Source organism: Aphelocoma coerulescens, chromosome 1A (assembly GCF_041296385.1).
Source record: "Aphelocoma coerulescens isolate FSJ_1873_10779 chromosome 1A, UR_Acoe_1.0, whole genome shotgun sequence".
NCBI classification, from domain to species: Eukaryota; Metazoa; Chordata; class Aves; order Passeriformes; family Corvidae; genus Aphelocoma; species Aphelocoma coerulescens.
In genome coordinates this window covers 23,141,012-23,160,213 of record NC_091014.1, presented here as the reverse complement: position 1 = coordinate 23,160,213, position 19,202 = coordinate 23,141,012, and the positions used below count along the sequence as shown (strand labels likewise).

The window sequence follows — 19,202 nt, the reverse complement described above, 5'->3', positions numbered from 1 at the left end:
AAAGTCAGTAAAGAAGGAAGAGCTGAAATCCCAAGAGAGGAGAAAGAGGAGATGCTTCAAACCTAGAAGCTGAAATTCTGTTGTAAAGCTATGGTGATGAACTATGATACGTCAGAGTACCTGTTGTAATTTCATGAAAGCATGGGGGGGGTGGAGCGTTCAAACCACAGCCATGAGCAAAAGTACCTGTGCTGAAATAAGCAAATGTTGAAGTAGCTGTGATCTGGTGAGAAGCTTGAACAGAGAGAGATGAAAGTGATGGAGACCTTTGCTCCCAGGGAAGAAGAAGACCTCTGTTCCTAGAGATGAAGATGATCCCAGAGATAGGTGAAGAGAACCTTTTGCTTCTGAACAGCTCATCCTTAAAATGGTATCCCATTAGCTCAAGATTGGACCCTCAAAAGCAGTTTTGGGGAAAGCTGTAAGTCAAGGGAAGGGACTCTCACATGTGAACAGAGAACCAACCTGGGCGGCTGTCTCGCTGTGACATTGAAGCCATGAGACAACTGTTTCTTGTGGAGATGTCTCCATAGCATGAGCAAGAGAGACTCATCTCCCTAAGTGAACTGAGAGAGAGATTATTATAGAGGTGGTAAACTGACTGAAAAAATCTCAAGGGTTGTCTTTTTACATTGTCAGTGGGAGAAGGGAGAAAGGCGGGGGGAAGAGAAGTGTTCTGAAGGTTTAGTATGACGTTTTTTCTTTCTTCTAGATCTGTTAATAAACTTCTTTGTATTCTTTTGAGTTTTGTGCCTTCTTTGCTTTCTCCTAATTCTTATCTCACAGTAGGAAAATAAGTAAGTAATGGATATTTCGAACCAAACCACTCCACTGGACTTGTCACCCTAACATCAAGCCTGGTTTCTTTCTGGAAATTGAGGTTCTGACAAAATAAATTCTCTTACAGAACAGTGTAACTCTTATGATCTTCAGAAAGTTAGAATAAAGGATCAGACAGCCTTTTCCAGTTTAAGATCCTGAGGGTGGTGCATTTCCCACTTAATGGGACTCACTATAGGGAGTGACACTGTGGCTTTTCATAAGGTCAAAGCTCTTTTCAGGTGGCAGAATTCCCTTAGGCCTTCTGTGGGATAAGGCCCTGTGGAAGCAAGTGCTATCAGATTTCTGTAAGGGTGGAGAATATTTCCTTATAGTTGTTTCCTGAACCATGAACTTAAGGAAGTTGTGCGCACACATGCCTATCTCTGTACTTAAATCCAAAACACTGAGTAATTTTATATGCAGGGGCCTTAGGGAACAAATGTATAAGAGATGTAATCTGCAGTTCAGTGCACTGTTGGAAGCCTCTTGGACATCGCAGTGAAAGAAACACAGTTCCTAAGATCTGAGGGTTTTTTCCCGTTCTTTGTTGTTGCTCTTCTTTGGTTTGGGTTTTTTTTCTAAGTATATGCCTTGCTCACAGCTGTACCTGTGCTGACCCTATGCCCCTCTCATGTATTTTCACTGATAAGTTTATGTTGCTCAGAAACTATTAACCTAATTTACTGGGTTTATGCTTTTTAATATAATTGATTCATAAATTAAAGCTATCTAGAAATAGGCCAAGTATGAATAGTAAGAAATGCTTTCTTTCCTCTTAAAGCACATAGGGAAAGCTTTGTTTCTCTTCAGGTTACCTCATCCAAATTACAACAGTATTCGACCTAATGTCATATGACACACGCTTGCAGTTCCTTCCAAGGACAACAGTAGAGGCCACCCACAAAGTAATATCCCTATGCAGAACCTGGAACCATGCTTATTTTTGAGAATGTTCTGTTTTTCTCTGCCACTGTACAAAATCCTCAGATAATGATAACTTCAGCTTCAAATAGGAATATGGGGCTCTCTGAATTGAAAAAGAGTCATTTGAGCCTAAGTCCCGTATTTGAAAGGTTGTTTACAGTGCCTGTTTTTCAGTTTAATATGTAGCTCTTGAAACAATGCTCAGCGAGCACTGGGTGTTAAAAGGAAGCCGGAAGAGAAACCAACCCAGCCTGATTGCCTAGCTAGCTGATTCCTTAATTAGGTCACCACTCCAAAACCCTTTCAAGAGTATAGTGTTTCATATGAGATCATCAGCTCAGCTGTTGTTATAAGGAAAAAAATATTATTTTTCAATTTTTTCTGATGATTAAAAGTAAATAATTTTACAACAATCTTAGTTATTAATACACTTTTTAATGGGTTTTTTTGGACAAAATAATTTTGTGTTACATTTTAAATCTTTGAAGTGCTACAATTACTCCTTGTGACATCTCTCTCAGACTTTCTGGAAGAGCACTGGGAAGGTGTGTAAGTGGTGGAAATATATTTAAAGAGAGAAGGCATGATGTCTGTGTGCCTTCACATGTCATTTATCACAAACATATAGGAAAACAAAATGGAAAATTACCCTCCTGGTCTAGCACTGGCCTTTGGGCTATCCAGTAATAAATGTTAAATCCATGAGGACCTATCCTACAACTACTTCCCATCACTCCAGACCAAAACTCAAAACTTTATCACAGAAAACCAGAACTGAAATAACAGTAATTACAGCAAGAGAAAAGGAGATATCACAGTAATATGAATTGCTGTAAGACTGAATGATTACAAAAGGAAAAAAATCCAGGTGATCCTGGGGAAGTTGCAGCAGAAGGCAAAAAAACACAATAGTTTTTGACTTTTTGGTGTTAGGTAAACTATGATGTTAAGGGAGTTATGTAGGAATGGACAGAATTTATATCCATAATTTCAGCTGTCCAAGCAGGGGATGTTGGCTTGCCTGCATGCAAGTGTTCTGTCACTAAAGGCAGTAGATCAAAAAATTCTAACCAGATTTATTCTTTAAATTTCACATTTGATGAGAAAGTGGAGTACTTATGCATTTTCCCTCACCAGATTAAGCCTCAAACCTAGTCATAGTGCCTCTTAAGACACACTTTATTTTATCCTTTAACACATTTCAGCTATTTCACACACACATATGTGAAATGGCTGGAGTTTATCTTCTGTATACACTACAAAGGTCTGCAACAACTTGGGCCTGGCATATTTCTGAAAGAAATATTTTTCAATAGAAAATATTTTAATGTTTGAAAATTGGTAAGAAAAGAAGGTATGTAGTTAAGGCACAGTACAGTTCTTGTTGGTTTATCAAAAGAAATCACTTACTTTGGGAAAAGTGAAGACCATCCTGGGATGAAGCCAGGATCTCTGGTGAACCACAGAAGGGTCATTAGAATGAACAGGACAAGTGTAACAGTTTCGGGGTAGCTATAGCAGAAGTAGAACGAATTATAAATTTTCCTGAATTCACATTTGGATTTACCTGCTCTTGTTTGCAGATTTATAGTTTGAAATACCTAATTGGTCCAAGTTTCTTGTACTCCTGTAGAATCACCCGTGATGAGGCCTCTTCTCTAGCTGTTTTCTTCTTGCCACACTTGAACATGTTTTTAAAACTGGAATGTAAAGCAGCAACATTGAATGATGAGTTAATAGTGTATATAGAAAAAAGTGTCCAACCTTTCCAGTTACCAATAGCACTTGAGAAATCTAAAAATGTCACTTTACAATGCAGTATCTCCCATCTACTTATCACACACCAAACTGAGCATACTGGAATTAATTGACAATGCCCAGTGGGAGACTGACAGGCAGAAACAAAATGTGTACTCTTAGTGATCAGCTCATTTGGCCAGGAAGGGTGAAACTTAAATCATGTGAACTAATTGAAACAATCAAAAATATAACCTGTCTCTTTAATGAAAGTCATCTATGGCTTTGCTTTACTTTGTTTTGGAATGAAAAAGTTTGTATCACATGAGTAGCCTACATATTGATAAGCAGAGTATTTGCTACAAGCCAGGGCTTAATTCTTGGACAAGACTCTTACACAATGTTAAAAAGAACATTATCAAAACAATAAAGAAAAATGAAACAATAGATGTGCACATTTAGAGTGGTAAACATGGGATGATTCTGTCTGCTTAAAACTAGTCTCACTTTTCATGTCTTGCACCATAAGTAGCCACGTAACTGTGGAAGATTGGTGTCCCACCTATCTCTCCAGATGTTAGTGAACCCATGGAGAAAAAGGCTTTGAAGAATCATCCCAAAAGAAGTACTGTCCTCTCCAGAACTATAAAAGCCCAACCTCTGTGGAAAAACAGAAACCCTACCATACCACCACATACAAATTTAGGAGAAGCAGAAGTTTTTTACCTCACATTTACAAATACAGTCATCCAGTTTATAACACAGACATTGCTCAAGTATTCAAACCAATGCCTCACTCCAACAAAGTGCGTACACCTATTACTCTTCCAGTCAGAAAAAATGTGTAAGATTTCAGTATTCTTCTGTCTTGCACACATGCACTGATTAATGATGATGTATGTATATTATAATGGAGTGAGTACACCCATTTGTGATACGGACTTTTCACACTGGGCTGAATAGGCCAGGATCCTTATTTTAGAAAATTCTTGTCCCATCCAGAGATTAAGCCATACTAATCAAGGTTGCAAAATCACTGTTGCTGCATTTTTTCCTATTGAGCCTATTAAACTAAGATGCAATATTTACTCTTGGTACAAATTATCTTTTATATCAGTGACCTTTAGTTTTATTAATTATACCATTCACTTACTCAAACCCAAGGAAAAGCCACTGGAGCCAAACCCAGGAGAGAAGTAGAATAATAACTGTGATGGGGATGGAAAGGATAAACCAGGATCCAAAATTGATGCACTGGCAATCTGGGTAACGTCTGGATGAAAGTAAAAAAAAAAAAAAGTTCAGTTGAGCTTTGCAAAGGAATGAAAACTTGTGAGAATTGCCAGAAAGCACTGCTGCAGGAGAGTTCTTCTGGCTGGCAGTGGACTTCAGCATGAGGTGGCCTCTGGCATCCTTTTACCTCACCCTCCCATCCTGTTCCTGGTCATCATGACCACTACAGGAACCAGCTGTGCCAGTTATCTGAGCACTGGATCAGCAGCAGGTCTGGGGATCTGACACTGACTGAGGTGTGTCTAAAGTGAGTTCAGTAAGCAAGGGAGGGCCATGCACAGCCTAAGGACTGTTAGAACTATAAGAAACAGAATTTAAAAGAAAGGAGTTTTTTGAGATGAGACCTTAGCACAAGAAAATATACTCAAATGAAAAAGTTCCAATGAATGTAGAAGGCAACAGTGGAACTAACAATGAGACTTGTCTTGTTTAGACTTCCATAAGTGATTCAAAACTGATTAAAATCAAAATTATTATTACTAATTTCCATGACTATTCATTGGCTAGGTGGATTGTCTCTCCACTCACCTTGTCTCTTCGAGGCTGTCTTAATCTACTGTTTATAGATGTGGGTCATTCAAGCAGAGATCTCCCTTCCATGTGCATATAAGAAAAGGAGAAAGGCTTTGTTTTTCTGAAAGAAATTGCTTTACTGTTGAATGTGATTGATGCCAGATAGGCAAAAAGGCAGGGTAAAAAAAGCCCGCTTTCCAATTTACTTTGTGAACAGAAGTTACTCTTCCTTTGAGCTCTCCCAGCTCTACTGAGAGAGCTTTTAATGCTAAAAATGAGAAAATTCAAGTCTCCTTGAGCAGCCCTCCTTCTTGATGCAAAAATGAGTTGGAAGGGAAAGAAAAATGTCCGGATAGAGATGCTAATGACTATTTCCAATTATTAGACAATCTATTGTATTTCAGGTCTTGCTAGAAGGAAAATAATTTTGATGAGTCCATAAGGTTTTGATGCTGTAAATGCTTGTTATAAATGCTCTCTCAAATATTGTACAAATTTTAAGTTTGATCTATATTTACTATGATGCTTACATATATCACAAATATAGTCTAGCAGAGACCAAACCTAACCCCCTACCCTCTGTTTGGGGTGATGTTCTGAGTTGCAACTGTAAATAATGATGAGACAGTGAAACTGGAACAATATAGAGCATTGTGCTGTTAAATAGTTTATTGATTACATGGCTATGTACCTTTTATTACATGGTTAGCCACGTCCATTTTTGAACGTAAAAATTCCAAGATAGGAAAGAACTGATATCAGCATAGTAATGATTTAACATTTCATCACTTGCTCAAGTGTTTATGATCTTTCCTGAAATATGTGTGATAATTTCTTTGTGAGCAACAAAACAAGCTCTTAAAAACTTTATGCTAAAGACCTAATTCTGTTACAAATTGATAGTTTACTGTGGTCAAGTTCTACAATAAGTTTGTACAGGGCTGAATATTTGTGTAAGTATTTCTAGTAATCTGAATATTGAAGTTATGTATTCTTCATCTCCAGAGCAAATATTCCTCAGGTAGAATGGGTGATAAATTTAAATGATTTTTAAAAACAATCTATTACACAGTTCTGGTTGGATTTTCTGCTATTGTTGGTATCCACTACAGGTTTTGCCAGAAGCAAGGATGGACAGGACACACTGTTTTATTTTCTAGACCTATCTCCTCTGGAAAATGAAAAAGTGTGATTGATTTTAATAATCCTCTTTCTACAGTGATTCAGTGTCAATAACAGTAAACTCTTTGCAGGCAAGCACTACAAATATTATCAATAACTGGTCTTCAACAATTTTACCATGTGCAAAAGGGAATAGTGGGGGAGGACAACAAAAGGATTGTGCTTTATTTTGTTCTATTTCAAAATTGGAGTAGGAATGTTTCTGAAAACAAGTAGTTAGAAAAAAAATGTTCAGTGAGAACTATTGGATTTCAAGGGGTTTGGAATGAAATCTGCCAATTTTCTTTTCAAACCATTCTACTTAAATATAACAAGGAATATTAAAAAATGCTTTAGAAAACCTTAAAACATTGTTCCATTGAATGCAAAGTTTCAGACTGGTTTGAAATTACTTGCTTTTTTGTTGATTAATGGCCCCAGATTTTTCATTTCAACAGTACTTAGCCTCTTGAAAGTCTCCTGATGCACTTTGCTAAGCAGACTGAACTTACCTCCTGGTGTACTTAGAAATTAATTAACAGGTCTTTATGGCCAGATAGTGCCTGCCCTATTCATGCTAAGTAGTGTTTTCCTTCTCAGAAAAATCTATCTTTTTCCATGCAGCTACCAAAACAGTAAAATACTACTTAACCAAACAATGGTCACCTTGCTGCATGTGTTGGGAGATCACTTATAGACTTTCTCTGTGTAAGGCAAATACAACCATGCAATTTCACTTTGTCACCTTAACAAACATTTAAGAAAAACAATAGAATCAAACAATATCAAATCAAAGGGCAAGGTTTCTAACGTGTTTTAGAGGAGCCATGTGAGAACTCAAGAAAGAAAGTTAAAATTCTGGACTAAGAAGAATACAAATAATATAATATAGTCTCTTACGAATTGAAGTGCTCAGTAAAAATCAGATTAGTCGATGTTCCTGTGATTGTGGTCAGTCCTCCAATGGTAGCAGAATAAGCAACACATAAGCACATCACTTTGAAAATCCCACTGTATTTGTCCTTTTTGCTTTTTCTCTCTGCTTCAGCAGGTGGTAGGTTCTGCTTAGAAAGTATATACACCAATTAATATATAAGAAGGGCTCATCAGCAGGCATAAAAATAGAACTCAAGGATATCTCAGAAGAGCCTGACAATTTACTGGCAGTATAATTGTCTGCAGTGTGGTTTGGTTCGCAGTTACACTGGTAGTACAATTATTCGTGTAAAGGAAAAGGAGGCAGTGTCAAATCCTGAAGTCCTTTCCCTGGTCTGTCTTTGTAGAAGAACTGCCTTTGTATAGACTGATACATATACACACACCTGATATACAGAGTTTGTACTCTGGTGAGGTTGCTTTAATTTGTGTAAAATAGACTGAGAGGACCAAACCAATGAAATAATATACAAGCAAAGTGTGTACGTGTGTGTGACTACAGGTATACCTCTTATTCACATGTAACCAGCTTCATTGCTACCTGTGCCATGTTAGGTGTGGCATAGAAGTGAGATTTAGGGTAAAACTAAGTTTCATTGCTTAATAAAAAGACACTTTATGTACCTGTTCCTTTCCTTTTTCATTTTCCTTTTCAACCGTGCTTACAGTACTACCCACACTGTTGTTATATCTAGAAAAAAAAGGCATGTATTGTAACAAACAGATATTCTATTTAGATGAATTCTTAGAACAGAATTTAGTAAATTAACAACAATTACCCATTAGCTTGTTTTTCTTTCTCTTTCCAGTCTCGGTTATCATATTCTCCTATAGTTTCTGTAACACAGTGATGCAAAGACAGATAAGAATTTAAGGGAGTAAAACTCGAGGGGCTCCATCTGCATGTCTCATCCCAGGCAATCACTTCACATCATCCCATCAATACATTTGCAAGCACCAATCTCAGAAACAGTTGGTTTGTGTCCTACTCCTTCATGACTCCTATGCCCTCGAATCTGAATCTTCTAATGAGGAGAAATATTTTTAATTTACAATCCAGCTGTGTAGGCTTAGATTCAGTGTTCTTCCAACATTACACTGTGGCTTAAAGAGGTCCTTTCTTATGCTAACATTTAAGCCTTAGTGCATCTATAGCCATCATATTTCTTTCCAGCCATCTTATGAGCCTGATAAGCCAGCCTCTTCCCTTCTCCCCTCCTCTCATCCAACTGCCACCTTCTGCACCTGTTCAGTTTTAATTGATCTTTGTGATCATGAGAGAGCTCACACACAGGAATCCAAGAGAAGTCTCACAGTGAAGCACATAATGGTGCCAATACTTCTCTAGCCATTGAATTGTACTTGCTGTGTACTTGCTGTAATTGTTACTGCTGAGTGAGAGTGGCAAAGATAGAACCGCTCCGCGCGCCTACCGTCCAGCTCCAGTGCTGGGTTGATGGAGCCATTAGAGCAGGACAGCTCCAGCTCATCAGCTTCTGCTTCAGCTCTGATGATCTGCTGAGCTACAGCTTCTACAATTGGCATCACCATGGCAGCAGCAGAAGTGTTGCTGAGCCACATTGACAAGAAAGCACAGCTAACCATGAAACCCAGCATAAGCCTGGAACAGGAGAGAAGAGCCTGTGACTGCTACAGTAGCACCTCCTATCATCAGTCTATTTAATATAAATAGAGAACTTTGTCAACAGAGAAGCTGAAACACTGAAAATTTAAAGCTTGTAATTCTGAGAACGTTTTTGAATTGAAGTTATCTCGATCCAAGACACTGAAATTATCTTATTTTAGAGGTTCAAATATGTTATAAAGGGAAGCAGAAGCAATGATGTTTATTTACAGAATTATACTCTGAACCATCTTTGAAGAAAGAGCACCATGCATGTCACAAATTCAAACAAGAGCTAAAATGGCTACACTGATGATGTTATTAATCTCATACTGTACAGTCTAAGTCAAAACCCTGGAGTTATCACTTAGGCTGTAAAGTCCTCTAGATAGACCAGTTCATTTGTTATAGGAAGAAATATTAACAATTCAGTAAATGGTTGTTAACTTAGTTCTTAATCAGAACATCGAGGCAAGTGTAGGCCTTATTTGGGCTTCAATAAACATAATCTTTGATATTAAATGGGAAAGGGAAGGTCATTAAATTCCTTAATCTGGTCTTGGCTCAACTTTTTAAAAGTTTATTACAAATAGATATGCAATACACTGAATTGCATCAGTGACTGAAAAAATCAAACATTCCATTTAATATCTGGTGAAGTTGGACTGCAAATTTAGAATACAGGTCACAATGTCATTTTTAATGCATTTCTTGGAGTTGGAAGGTGCTGTCATTGTCATTAAACACCTGCCATACATCATCACAACGAGAGAATTGAGTGGAGGAATGGTGGCATTGCACCTTTCTCTCAGAAGACATCTATGCAATTTGTAAAGTTCTTTGCCCAGCCTCGATCAGAAGCTTCACAAAAAATGTCAAGTTTACTTAGTACATGAAGCCAATATAGAAATTATATAAAAATCATGTAAACATTATATGATGATATAAAAATACCATCAAAATGTCTCTCATAGCCTTTCATTTCAGCTAATAGCAACAACATTTCAAACAGGATTTTTTCTCAGTAGGGGAACCTTGTCCTTCCCTGTGCATTTTAATTGCATAGTGATGAAATGATCTGTAGACCAGCAAGTAACAGACTTGACTCAACATAAATTGTCATCAGTAATTAGTGCAAAACCCATTAATTTAGGCAGTTTTTGATTAGGTCCTCAGACAGAAGTTGAGGAAGAATTGTGTTTCTTATGCAGAAAATACAGACCAGAATAAGCACGCTGAATATGAATTTTCACACTGTAGAGAAATGCCATTTTAGTAGAACTTGTAAAGGTATTTAAAAATAAAAACAGATGACACTCACTAATGTATTTTAAAACTATTCATCATAAATTTCTAGCATTAGATGGATTGATGGTCAGGTGACCCTTTGGTACAATGTGGTGGGCTGCATTGAGGGACTCTAAAAGTGATTACAAAATAATAAAATATATCCTATCCTATTCAGCCCCAGTTTTTCTGCATTATTTTCCATGTGGTATAGTTAAAAAAATATTATGCATGGAACCTTGGATAATTATTTCATTATATCCAGCTATAAAGTCACTCTTTGCTTTGCAGTGCACACTTGGTATTTTATCACCCTTTCTAGTCCTTGCAGGTTGCATAGACACATTCACCTTTCTCTGCTAGTCTGCAGATTACACTGCATGGCTCAAGTGACAGGAGGCCTTGACAAGCTCATAGAATAATCTGGGCTGTAAAAGACCTTTAAGATCATCAAGTCCAACAATAAACATAACACCACCAGGTCCACCATTAAACTATGTTCTTAAGTGCCACATCTTCAAATACCACCAGGGATGATGACTTAACCACCTCCCGTGGCATTCAGTTCCAATACCTGACCAACCACTCACTGAAGAAATTTTTCCTATTATCTAATCCTCCTCTGGCCCCACTTGAAGCCATTTCCTCTTGTCCTGTCACTTTTCACGTGGGAGAAGAGGCTAACCTTCCCCTGGCTACAGCCTCCTATCAGGGAGTTGGAGACAGTGATAAAGGCCTCCCTGACACTAAACAACCCCAGCTCCCTCAGCTGCTCCTCATAAGACTCGTGCTTCAGACCCTTCACAAGCTTCATCACCCTTCTCTGGACTTGCACCAGCATGTCAATGTCTTTCTTTTTTTGGGCAAGGGGCCCAAAACTGAATACAGGATTTGAGGTGTAGCCTCACCCATGTTGAGTACTGGGGGATTATCACCATCCTGGTCCTGCTGGCCACATATTCCTGATACACATCAGTTTCTCCAGAATACATAATGCAGAATCCAGAAGTCTCCTGCTATTTTACTTTCACTTCTGCACCCTTTATGGCCTCTAATGCAGAGGTCTCCTGCAGTGATGTCTCTGCCTTGGGCTAGATGAGGCTCCAGTGTGCACAGGCTGCCTAGGGTCTGCTGTGAGTGGCTGAGGAGGGCACAGAGAGCACCACCATCCCTGCCATGGACACAGCTGGTAAGCAGCAGATGCTGAGAGGTGGTAGATCCTCTCCTTCACAGATCATCTCATCATAGTCTTATGATCCCCTTGTCATGATTGAAATGTGATAGAGATGAGCTAGTTATGAAGGATGCTTCCCCAGGGTCACAACTCTGTCTGCGGAGTTGCTCTAGGTATCATCAGCGCAGGTTTGACTGTCCACAGCAAGTTCCCCAGCAGTGTTCAGCTTAGCACTGCACACCATCCACTTGTGCTCTCCCTTTCAACTTTTCAGCTAAAAGTTGAGAATTTAGGAGTGATCAAAAGAGAAGCTGAAATGACTAAACCTGCATAGCACAAGAATACAGCTTAAGATAATGGGAAGCAGTAGAACCAGAATATAAGGAGAATTTTTCCAAACAGGAAGCTACCAGCTATCAGAAGAGGCAGAACTAAATCAAATACATGTGATACTTAAAATTAGGTCAGTCAAATTATTGTGGAATAGAAATAATTCAGCATTCCCATGACGTTTCATTAGTTAAATCACCTAAGAGGCATCTTATTTTTCAGACCTGGGGTTTCTGGTTTCCTGACCATTTTCTTCCTTTCTGCTTCCTGGCAAGAAGTCATGAGCATGATGTATTCTGGGAAGCTAAACTTGCTCTGTAGATCTTATCTGCAGCCTTACTGGTACACTGACAGATGCATCTGTCAGCCTAAACCTTTTCTGCAAGTTTGTAAAGCAAGCAAAGAAAAATTTTTCACTTTGTAAGACATATGTTGATAATGAGTAAGCAGAGAGTGTGATTTCTTTTCTCTTATCACCTCATCCAGCTGAGGAAGTTCCTATCCTTTGATATTTTTTCATATGTAGACAAAGGAAAACACCACAAGTAAATATATTGTGTTCATGTGTTTTTCCCTCCCCACCACCTGCTTAGTTTTAGTATTTTTTGCCCCCCTCATTGTGTATTTGAACTCTTTTTGTAGGTTTGGGAATGTCCAGAATTTTGAAAACACTATTGAAAGAAAAATAATCAGCATAGAACAGATTTTATGTTGTAGGCATTAGGTGGGAATGTTCCAATGACCATCAAGGAACCGGACCCCAACATTATTCACAAATTAATCATACTTTTTGTTCAGAAGGATCCTTACTATGAACAGAATCACTGCAGGGAACTTCCAGTTAGGATTTCCACAAAATAATAAAGTGTCTCTTACCAACCAGTCATATCAATTTAAATATCTACTTTGTTTGAGTAGAAAAGAAAGGCCGGATTTCTACTGTAGAAAAATCAGTAGGCAATTATTTCTGGAATACATAGCTTTTCACAAGTATTATTGTCCTTCAATACATAGTTTAGCACATACCATGCAGGGTTGACACCCACCAGCATCACCATTTTTAAAGCCACTCTTTTGTGGAGATTCCATTTTTCTATTGATGTTGCCAAACAAATTACTCCAATCAGCAGCAGATGAAAGTCTTTAAAATAAGCAGATGCTACCTGAAATAAAAGAAAAAACAAAGAATAAAAAGGAAAATAAATCCTTTTTTATAAAATTAAATTGTGAATTTTTCTTACCATTTGGTGTCATCATTTTTAATGAAAAAAATACAGTAAGATTATATTATGAAATAAATAAAGAAAAAAATTTTTGGCTTAAAATTAAATTATTAAGTTCATTGGAACTGTTAAATTCATTTAACCAAATGATTCAAGAATAAATGCACAAAAGTGCATATGGTTAAAATAAAATAAAAAATAAAGCTTAGGATAGAACAACCTAAAATCATCAGTCACATCTCACATACATAGTAAATCACCAATGAAATGTTGTTTTTGTTACTTTTTTATCTATCCAACAGATAAAGTAACAATTTTAAGCATAGACTTAGAGTATGATTATCTGTGAAGTCATCTCTTTGGCATGAGGTGTTGCACTCTGTAGTTTGCACATGGAGTAATGATTGTGACATTCTGCCTCTATAATATTAAGGATATTTCATAACTATCTAGCATTTTCTCACTGACTGGCACCTAAGCACTAGATCACTATGTAGAAAAAATTATTAAAGAAATGTGAACAAGTCCTGAAGACAAAGCACGTGAGCAAGTCTTGAGTCAGAACTATTGTGATTGGCACTCAGCAAATCCATAGATTTGCCTGACAGTTTTCAACATTAAGCATTTCATTCTTTGGAGTTTTTGTTCCTGATATGCACAATATAAAAGAGAGAAAAATAAAGGTTACCTGCTTGGATCCCATTATACCAAACAACGGGAACATAAAGGCAGGGAGCAAAGCCGAAACAGCCAGTGGCAAAGCTTCTGTGAGCCAAAAGATGGCAACTACAAACAATGTGTATGCACATTCTGCTTCCTAGAATACAAAAGGCACCAATAAAAACATGAGTTGATCATCTAGGGCAAAAAAAAAATCACAATTCAAAAAGTACAGCTACATCAGTAGAGAACTTCCCTACACCTGGAAAAAGTATGAGTCCAAGGACCGGCATTTAGGCTACTTATTGTGTGCTATTGACAATCCTGCTAAGATATGAAATGTAGTCAGTGAAATAGTTCTAGTGAGTTTTTTTCTAAGAGATAGTAAAATTATTTAAATTCTACCACTCAGGAAAGGTGGGAAAAAAAGTCAGCTGCCTATTCCTTCAAGGACAATTAAACATCTAGGTCATCTGGAGCGTTCTCAGGCCATGAAATCCCTGTAAATCAGAACCATTCTGCCTGTGTAAGCAAACATTTAAGCCTCTAGGAGCACCTAATAATAGGTCAAATTTTTTCTCTCCTGAAGTTTTGTCATCAGTATCAATAAGGCAAGGATATAATCTAACAAAAAAGGTGTCTTGCAAGACTCACAAGAAACACCACTGTTTTTTTTAAGGCTTGTAATTTTAGCAAGTGTATTTTGTTTCAGCTCCTGAAAACCAGGAGTTTTTTATTTTTTTCTCTTTTTTTTTTCCCCCTGGGAGAATAACTTTCAATGCTGCCTGTAAAATGCAGCCCCAGACAAACATAATGAGATGAAGTAAACCTAGTTTCTTCCAGAGTATTAGAAATCTCTTTTTTGTAGTTTTAAATTTATATTTTTGCTTTTAAGGAAAATGATTTGGAAGCCTTAGTGCCCCTGGTTAGGGTATGAAATTACTCAAGAGCAGCATAAATGGTTTGTACTGGGAAAGGAACAGCTTAATGATGTGGCTCTTGGAATCTTTCACTGGAAAACAACAATATTAAATCTAAGTCAGTCAGCAGTGGCTATCATTTATTATGGGGAAGAAGTTTGTGTTATGTATGAAACAATTTGAAAATATCCATTCACCTAGCAAATGTTCATCTCACTTAAGTCCTACCACATTAAGAATTTCCTGTGAGTTTCCTCTCAGAAAGGAAACCGAAATACTGCAACTGTGATGTGAGAGCGTGAGGCACATTGCTCTGTAACCACCACCTATCTGTGATGCAAGGGCTTCTGAACCAAACTTTCACATATTGTCATACATGGGATGTATAATGCACAGATGATAACATATCACAGAATTCCATTTCGTTATACTGGCATCAGAGCTGTACCAAATACAGTCGCTAACAACATTGTTAGATAGCTGCTTCATCAGCTTGCAGCTGTCACAAGAGTTAGTGAATGCCAGAATTTATTTCAAGTTAAATAAGACTATGATGTCCTGTCATAGATTTTTCTCTATTTAGGAACCAGAGGGAATTTATCAGGTCATTGTTTTCAGTCATTTCCTATCAGACAACACAAAACGTGATGAACTTAAAATCCTTCATTAAAGAAAAAAGTAATTGCAGCTCTTTTCCTGACAATTAATCTTCATTGCCAATCATACAGAGCTGTTTAAAAGTGTCCACAAAGTAATAATGAGAACAAGATTTTCAGTATAGTCCAGATGTTGTTAGAACACAAATATGTGATGCAGATCTTCATGCATCCAGTACATAATTTTATGTTGAAGCTGTCTTCTCTACATTTCTGTTCAAATACACTGAGTTGACAAAAAAAAAAAAAATCACAATGCAAACACCATTATTCATTTAAGGTCCCTTCCAACTCAAACTATCTGTGATTCTGGTAATCTGAAAAGGTCTGGGAATCTCAGTCCTTACATACAGGTACAAAATAATTATCTCTCCAAGCAGGTCACTTACTTTGGTTTTGATGATAAGTGGAAGTGGAAGTAAAAGCAGTGGGGTGAGGACAATGAGCAGGAACCTTCGATAAACCAGGAGGTAGCTAAGAATCTTCATGGTTGATGTCTGTTTAGATGAACTTTCCTGAAGAAACTGCCAAAAAACATGTTGGACTTTAAATAGCTGACTCTGATTAATATTTTTCCAAGGTATCACCTTTAGCCATTGCTAAAGCAGGCCAGTAAAGCAAGTTAAAATTAAATCTGGGTCTTTATTGTTTTAGTGAGTTTATTAACAGTAGGTTGATAAGATAAGTGTTAGCCTTAAACCAAAGCTAGATGTCAGCTCTCTCAGGACTTTCTCTCCCTGCCCTTCCTCATAACAAGTTTATGTAATTACAACAGGTTTTAGACAGCTAATAAATAAAAACTTCAGGTGGTCTCCCAGTCACTGTTGACTTACATAGGAAGTCAAAACATATAACACACATAGAATATATGTTCGAAACCAGTTGGGGCATTTATGAGAAATCATATGCAAGATTATTTTATTGAACAGAATTAAAAACTCTTCATCGTCATTTCCATCTGTGGAGATATTCAGAACTTGATAGGACAAGATCCTGAGCAGCCTGACCCGAACTTTGCTCTGCTTTCAGTAAAAGGTTGGACTAGATCACTTGCAGAAGTGCCTTCCAGCCTCAGCCTTCTTGTTGCTTTTCTCTGTCTAGAATCTAAAGTATATAAGGAAAAACAGGGACTTTTTTCTGTCTTGCCAGGCAGGGAATAGTTCATTTTCTCTTCTCATGCAGAAACAGGATGAGGTTTGTTATGTATATCATTTAAAGATTTGAGGAAGTCTAAGAGTGGGAGACTTTTTGCAACAGAAGTCAAAAATAAATAAATTCTTCTATCCTCTTTTTCAATAAAAAGAAAACTTGGTGCTGTCTTTGTAATACAACAAAATAGCAGCAAATAAAGAACAGGAAAAGATAGGAAAGAACCTTGTACACTATCTGTGGGTGAAGATTAAAAGGGGGAAGGACACATTGTTTTGTGCTTGAGATCTTACATGAAGAAGAAAATTGGAAGAGGAGACAGATGAAGGACTGTTTGAACTGCCATCAGATCCATCCAAAGGACAGGTAATAAAGACAGATTTTTGCTATTCATATAACCTTTTGATTATAAGAATCCTATGTGTCAGGGTGCAGGCAAAAGAAGTGATCAGATTGTCATTTTGAGTACACACTTCTGGGTTCAGGAAGGTAGGACTTTGGCTATGGGAAAGCAGTACCTCATAACTAACTCAAAAAGCAATTGCCTGAAAACCCAAAGGTGGGAAATGAACTGGGGAAGTGTAACGAAGTAACAGCCTTGCTACTGGGGAACTGGGAAAACAGCTTTGACGCTACCTAGGCAGCTGAGACTGAGACCCTGGGAAGATAATGTAAGGGATTTAAGATGTTCAAGTGAACTGGTAATTTTTGAAGGGGGCTGTTCTAAATATATAACTTGTTTAAATAATTCAGAGACAGCATTAGGAAATCTTCAAATATCCAAAAATCAAAAAAGAATTGTGTGTGGTCTGGAAAAATCTGTGCTATAAAGGAATAACAAACGTTTAGACTGATAAATTCAGAAGGACTGTGATATGAAATAAATTTCCGTTGGAGAAGTCACAGAAAATTTCTGTTAAAGTATCAGAACTAGGAGGAATTGAGAGGAGAGAGATTTAGTAAACAAAAAGGAAGACAAACTGCAGACAGTGTTGGAGTATTCAACACTTTCTTTGCTTGAGTCTTCACAAAGGTAAATGGCAGTCAATTAAATGAATTTTAATATGAAAAAGAGAATGCACTATGGGGACAGTGCAGGTGGGATTAGTGGATATTTAGATTTAATATATGTATTCAAGTCAACAGTTTCAGATGAAATTCAACCATAATTCATGGGTGATAATTCATGCAGTAATCTGAGAACTATTTTAGAATATATTTGAATATATTTTGATATGCCAAATATCTGAAAAACTGTGGAGTATTACAAGTTTCTAGAAAACTGGTCAGACATAAATGGAAATTAAATATGTCACATGAACTCAATTTAGTTTTCTGCTTTTACAGGGCAACTAACTTAGTGACCAAAGATGTAAATTATATGCATTTCATTTTACTTCAATAAATTTTTAGATAAACTAAAAGCAAGTCAGAGGTAAGCATAAAAGAAATGCTCTAGGGGAAATTATGCCTGTATGTACAAATTATTTCTTAAAAGTTGTTCTTGAAGAGCAGTTGCAATTGTTTTACATCATACTTTGAAGATATTTCAAATGGGATCCTTAACAGGTCTATTCTGCTTAGTTTTCTAGACCATATTTTTGTTCATGGTTTTGAATCATAAACTAGTAATCAGCAGGACAAAGATAATACTCTCTAGCTGATACTAGACCATTAAATCTGCTTTTTCAACATTCTTAGACAATCACAGCTATAGCAAAATGCCATGTGGAGATAGGAGTCCAGAACAAAAGAGAAAAGGGAAAGAGACTTCCAGTCCTGATTCAAATAAAATATTGCTGATGAAGAGTAGAAATTGTCCTGCACAATTAACATTGAAATTCTAAAGCCTGTCTGCAGGTCCCTGGTCAGCTATCAGAGATGGTCAGGGCAGAACAAGGAGTTACACTGAGGAGGTTTCCTTCCAAACTTACGCTGAGATGTTTCTGGAGCAGTCAAACTTCTACAGGTAACCTGAGAATGGACTAACAGACAGATGCTCAGGGAGACATTGAAGTTGCAGTGGATAAGTTTAGTGGAGGAGGGCTGAAGGTTTTCTGAAAAAATGGAATTTGGGACAAAACTTTTCTTACAGGCAGGAAGCTGGAACAAGAGAGAATATGCGATCCTGCTTATGAGAGCTTTAAACACCCAGCTCTCCATGTGAAGACAAAAGTGGTTTTAATGTGATCTGAGGTGTTATGGAACAATTATGAAAAAAATTACAAATTCAGTTTGAAAAATAAATAAGGATGTATATGGAACACTGGAAAAAATTTTAAAAGAGACTGAGTTTCTAGAAAGAAAGAATATTTCTAGTTATGCTACTCAGTGCTAGCTGATCTGGGTCAGTATTGATCCCTTAATCCCAAGCCTTCTTGGAATGCTTTATTTATTTTTGTTATTTCTTGTGTTAACTGTGCACAACCCTTGTGTATTTTCTCAGCAGCTGAATTGAGTTTTCTGGTTCATTTTTTTCAGCCCTCAGGAAAGCCTGTGGGAATGGTCCTTTTATGCTGAAGTTTTGTGTAGATAGCTGTATTTGCAGTTTGGTTGAGGACTGCTATTTCTCTTTCATACTTGAAGAAGGCCTTGTGTGCTCAAAAATATAATTGTGTGGGACAACAAAGCAGAAGAAGGGTTTGAGAAAGAGAAAAGAAAAACTCAGGTTCTTCCAAAAGCTGATTTTCAATAAAACAAAGGAAGACTCAAAGACTCGTATGAGAGATCCAGTTACGGGGAATGAGATGGCAAGAGGGGCATCATCACACCCCAGTAAATACAATCAATGAG

General features: G+C 37.3%; 1 protein-coding gene across 4 annotated transcripts in view; it reads right to left on the bottom strand.

The window, feature by feature from the left end:
- The window catches only part of SLC13A1 (solute carrier family 13 member 1), a 28,926-nt gene extending 13,161 nt beyond the window's left edge, over positions 1–15,765 (bottom strand). For 3 of the 4 annotated variants that reach the window (XM_068996396.1, XM_068996404.1, XM_068996423.1), the window contains exons 1-10: positions 15,650–15,765; positions 13,713–13,841; positions 12,828–12,964; positions 8,820–9,007; positions 8,166–8,223; positions 8,011–8,077; positions 7,351–7,514; positions 4,637–4,756; positions 3,348–3,446; positions 3,157–3,258 (exon numbers count right to left, since the gene is read on the bottom strand). In XM_068996396.1, the coding sequence (XP_068852497.1) occupies positions 3,157–3,258; positions 3,348–3,446; positions 4,637–4,756; positions 7,351–7,514; positions 8,011–8,077; positions 8,166–8,223; positions 8,820–9,007; positions 12,828–12,964; positions 13,713–13,841; positions 15,650–15,748 (1,163 nt within the window). In that variant the 5' untranslated portion in view covers positions 15,749–15,765. The remainder of the gene's footprint in view (positions 1–3,156; positions 3,259–3,347; positions 3,447–4,636; positions 4,757–7,350; positions 7,515–8,010; positions 8,078–8,165; positions 8,224–8,819; positions 9,008–12,827; positions 12,965–13,712; positions 13,842–15,649) is intronic. The other variant, XM_068996413.1, reaches the window with a different exon arrangement.
- Positions 15,766–19,202: the final 3,437 nt, after the last annotated feature.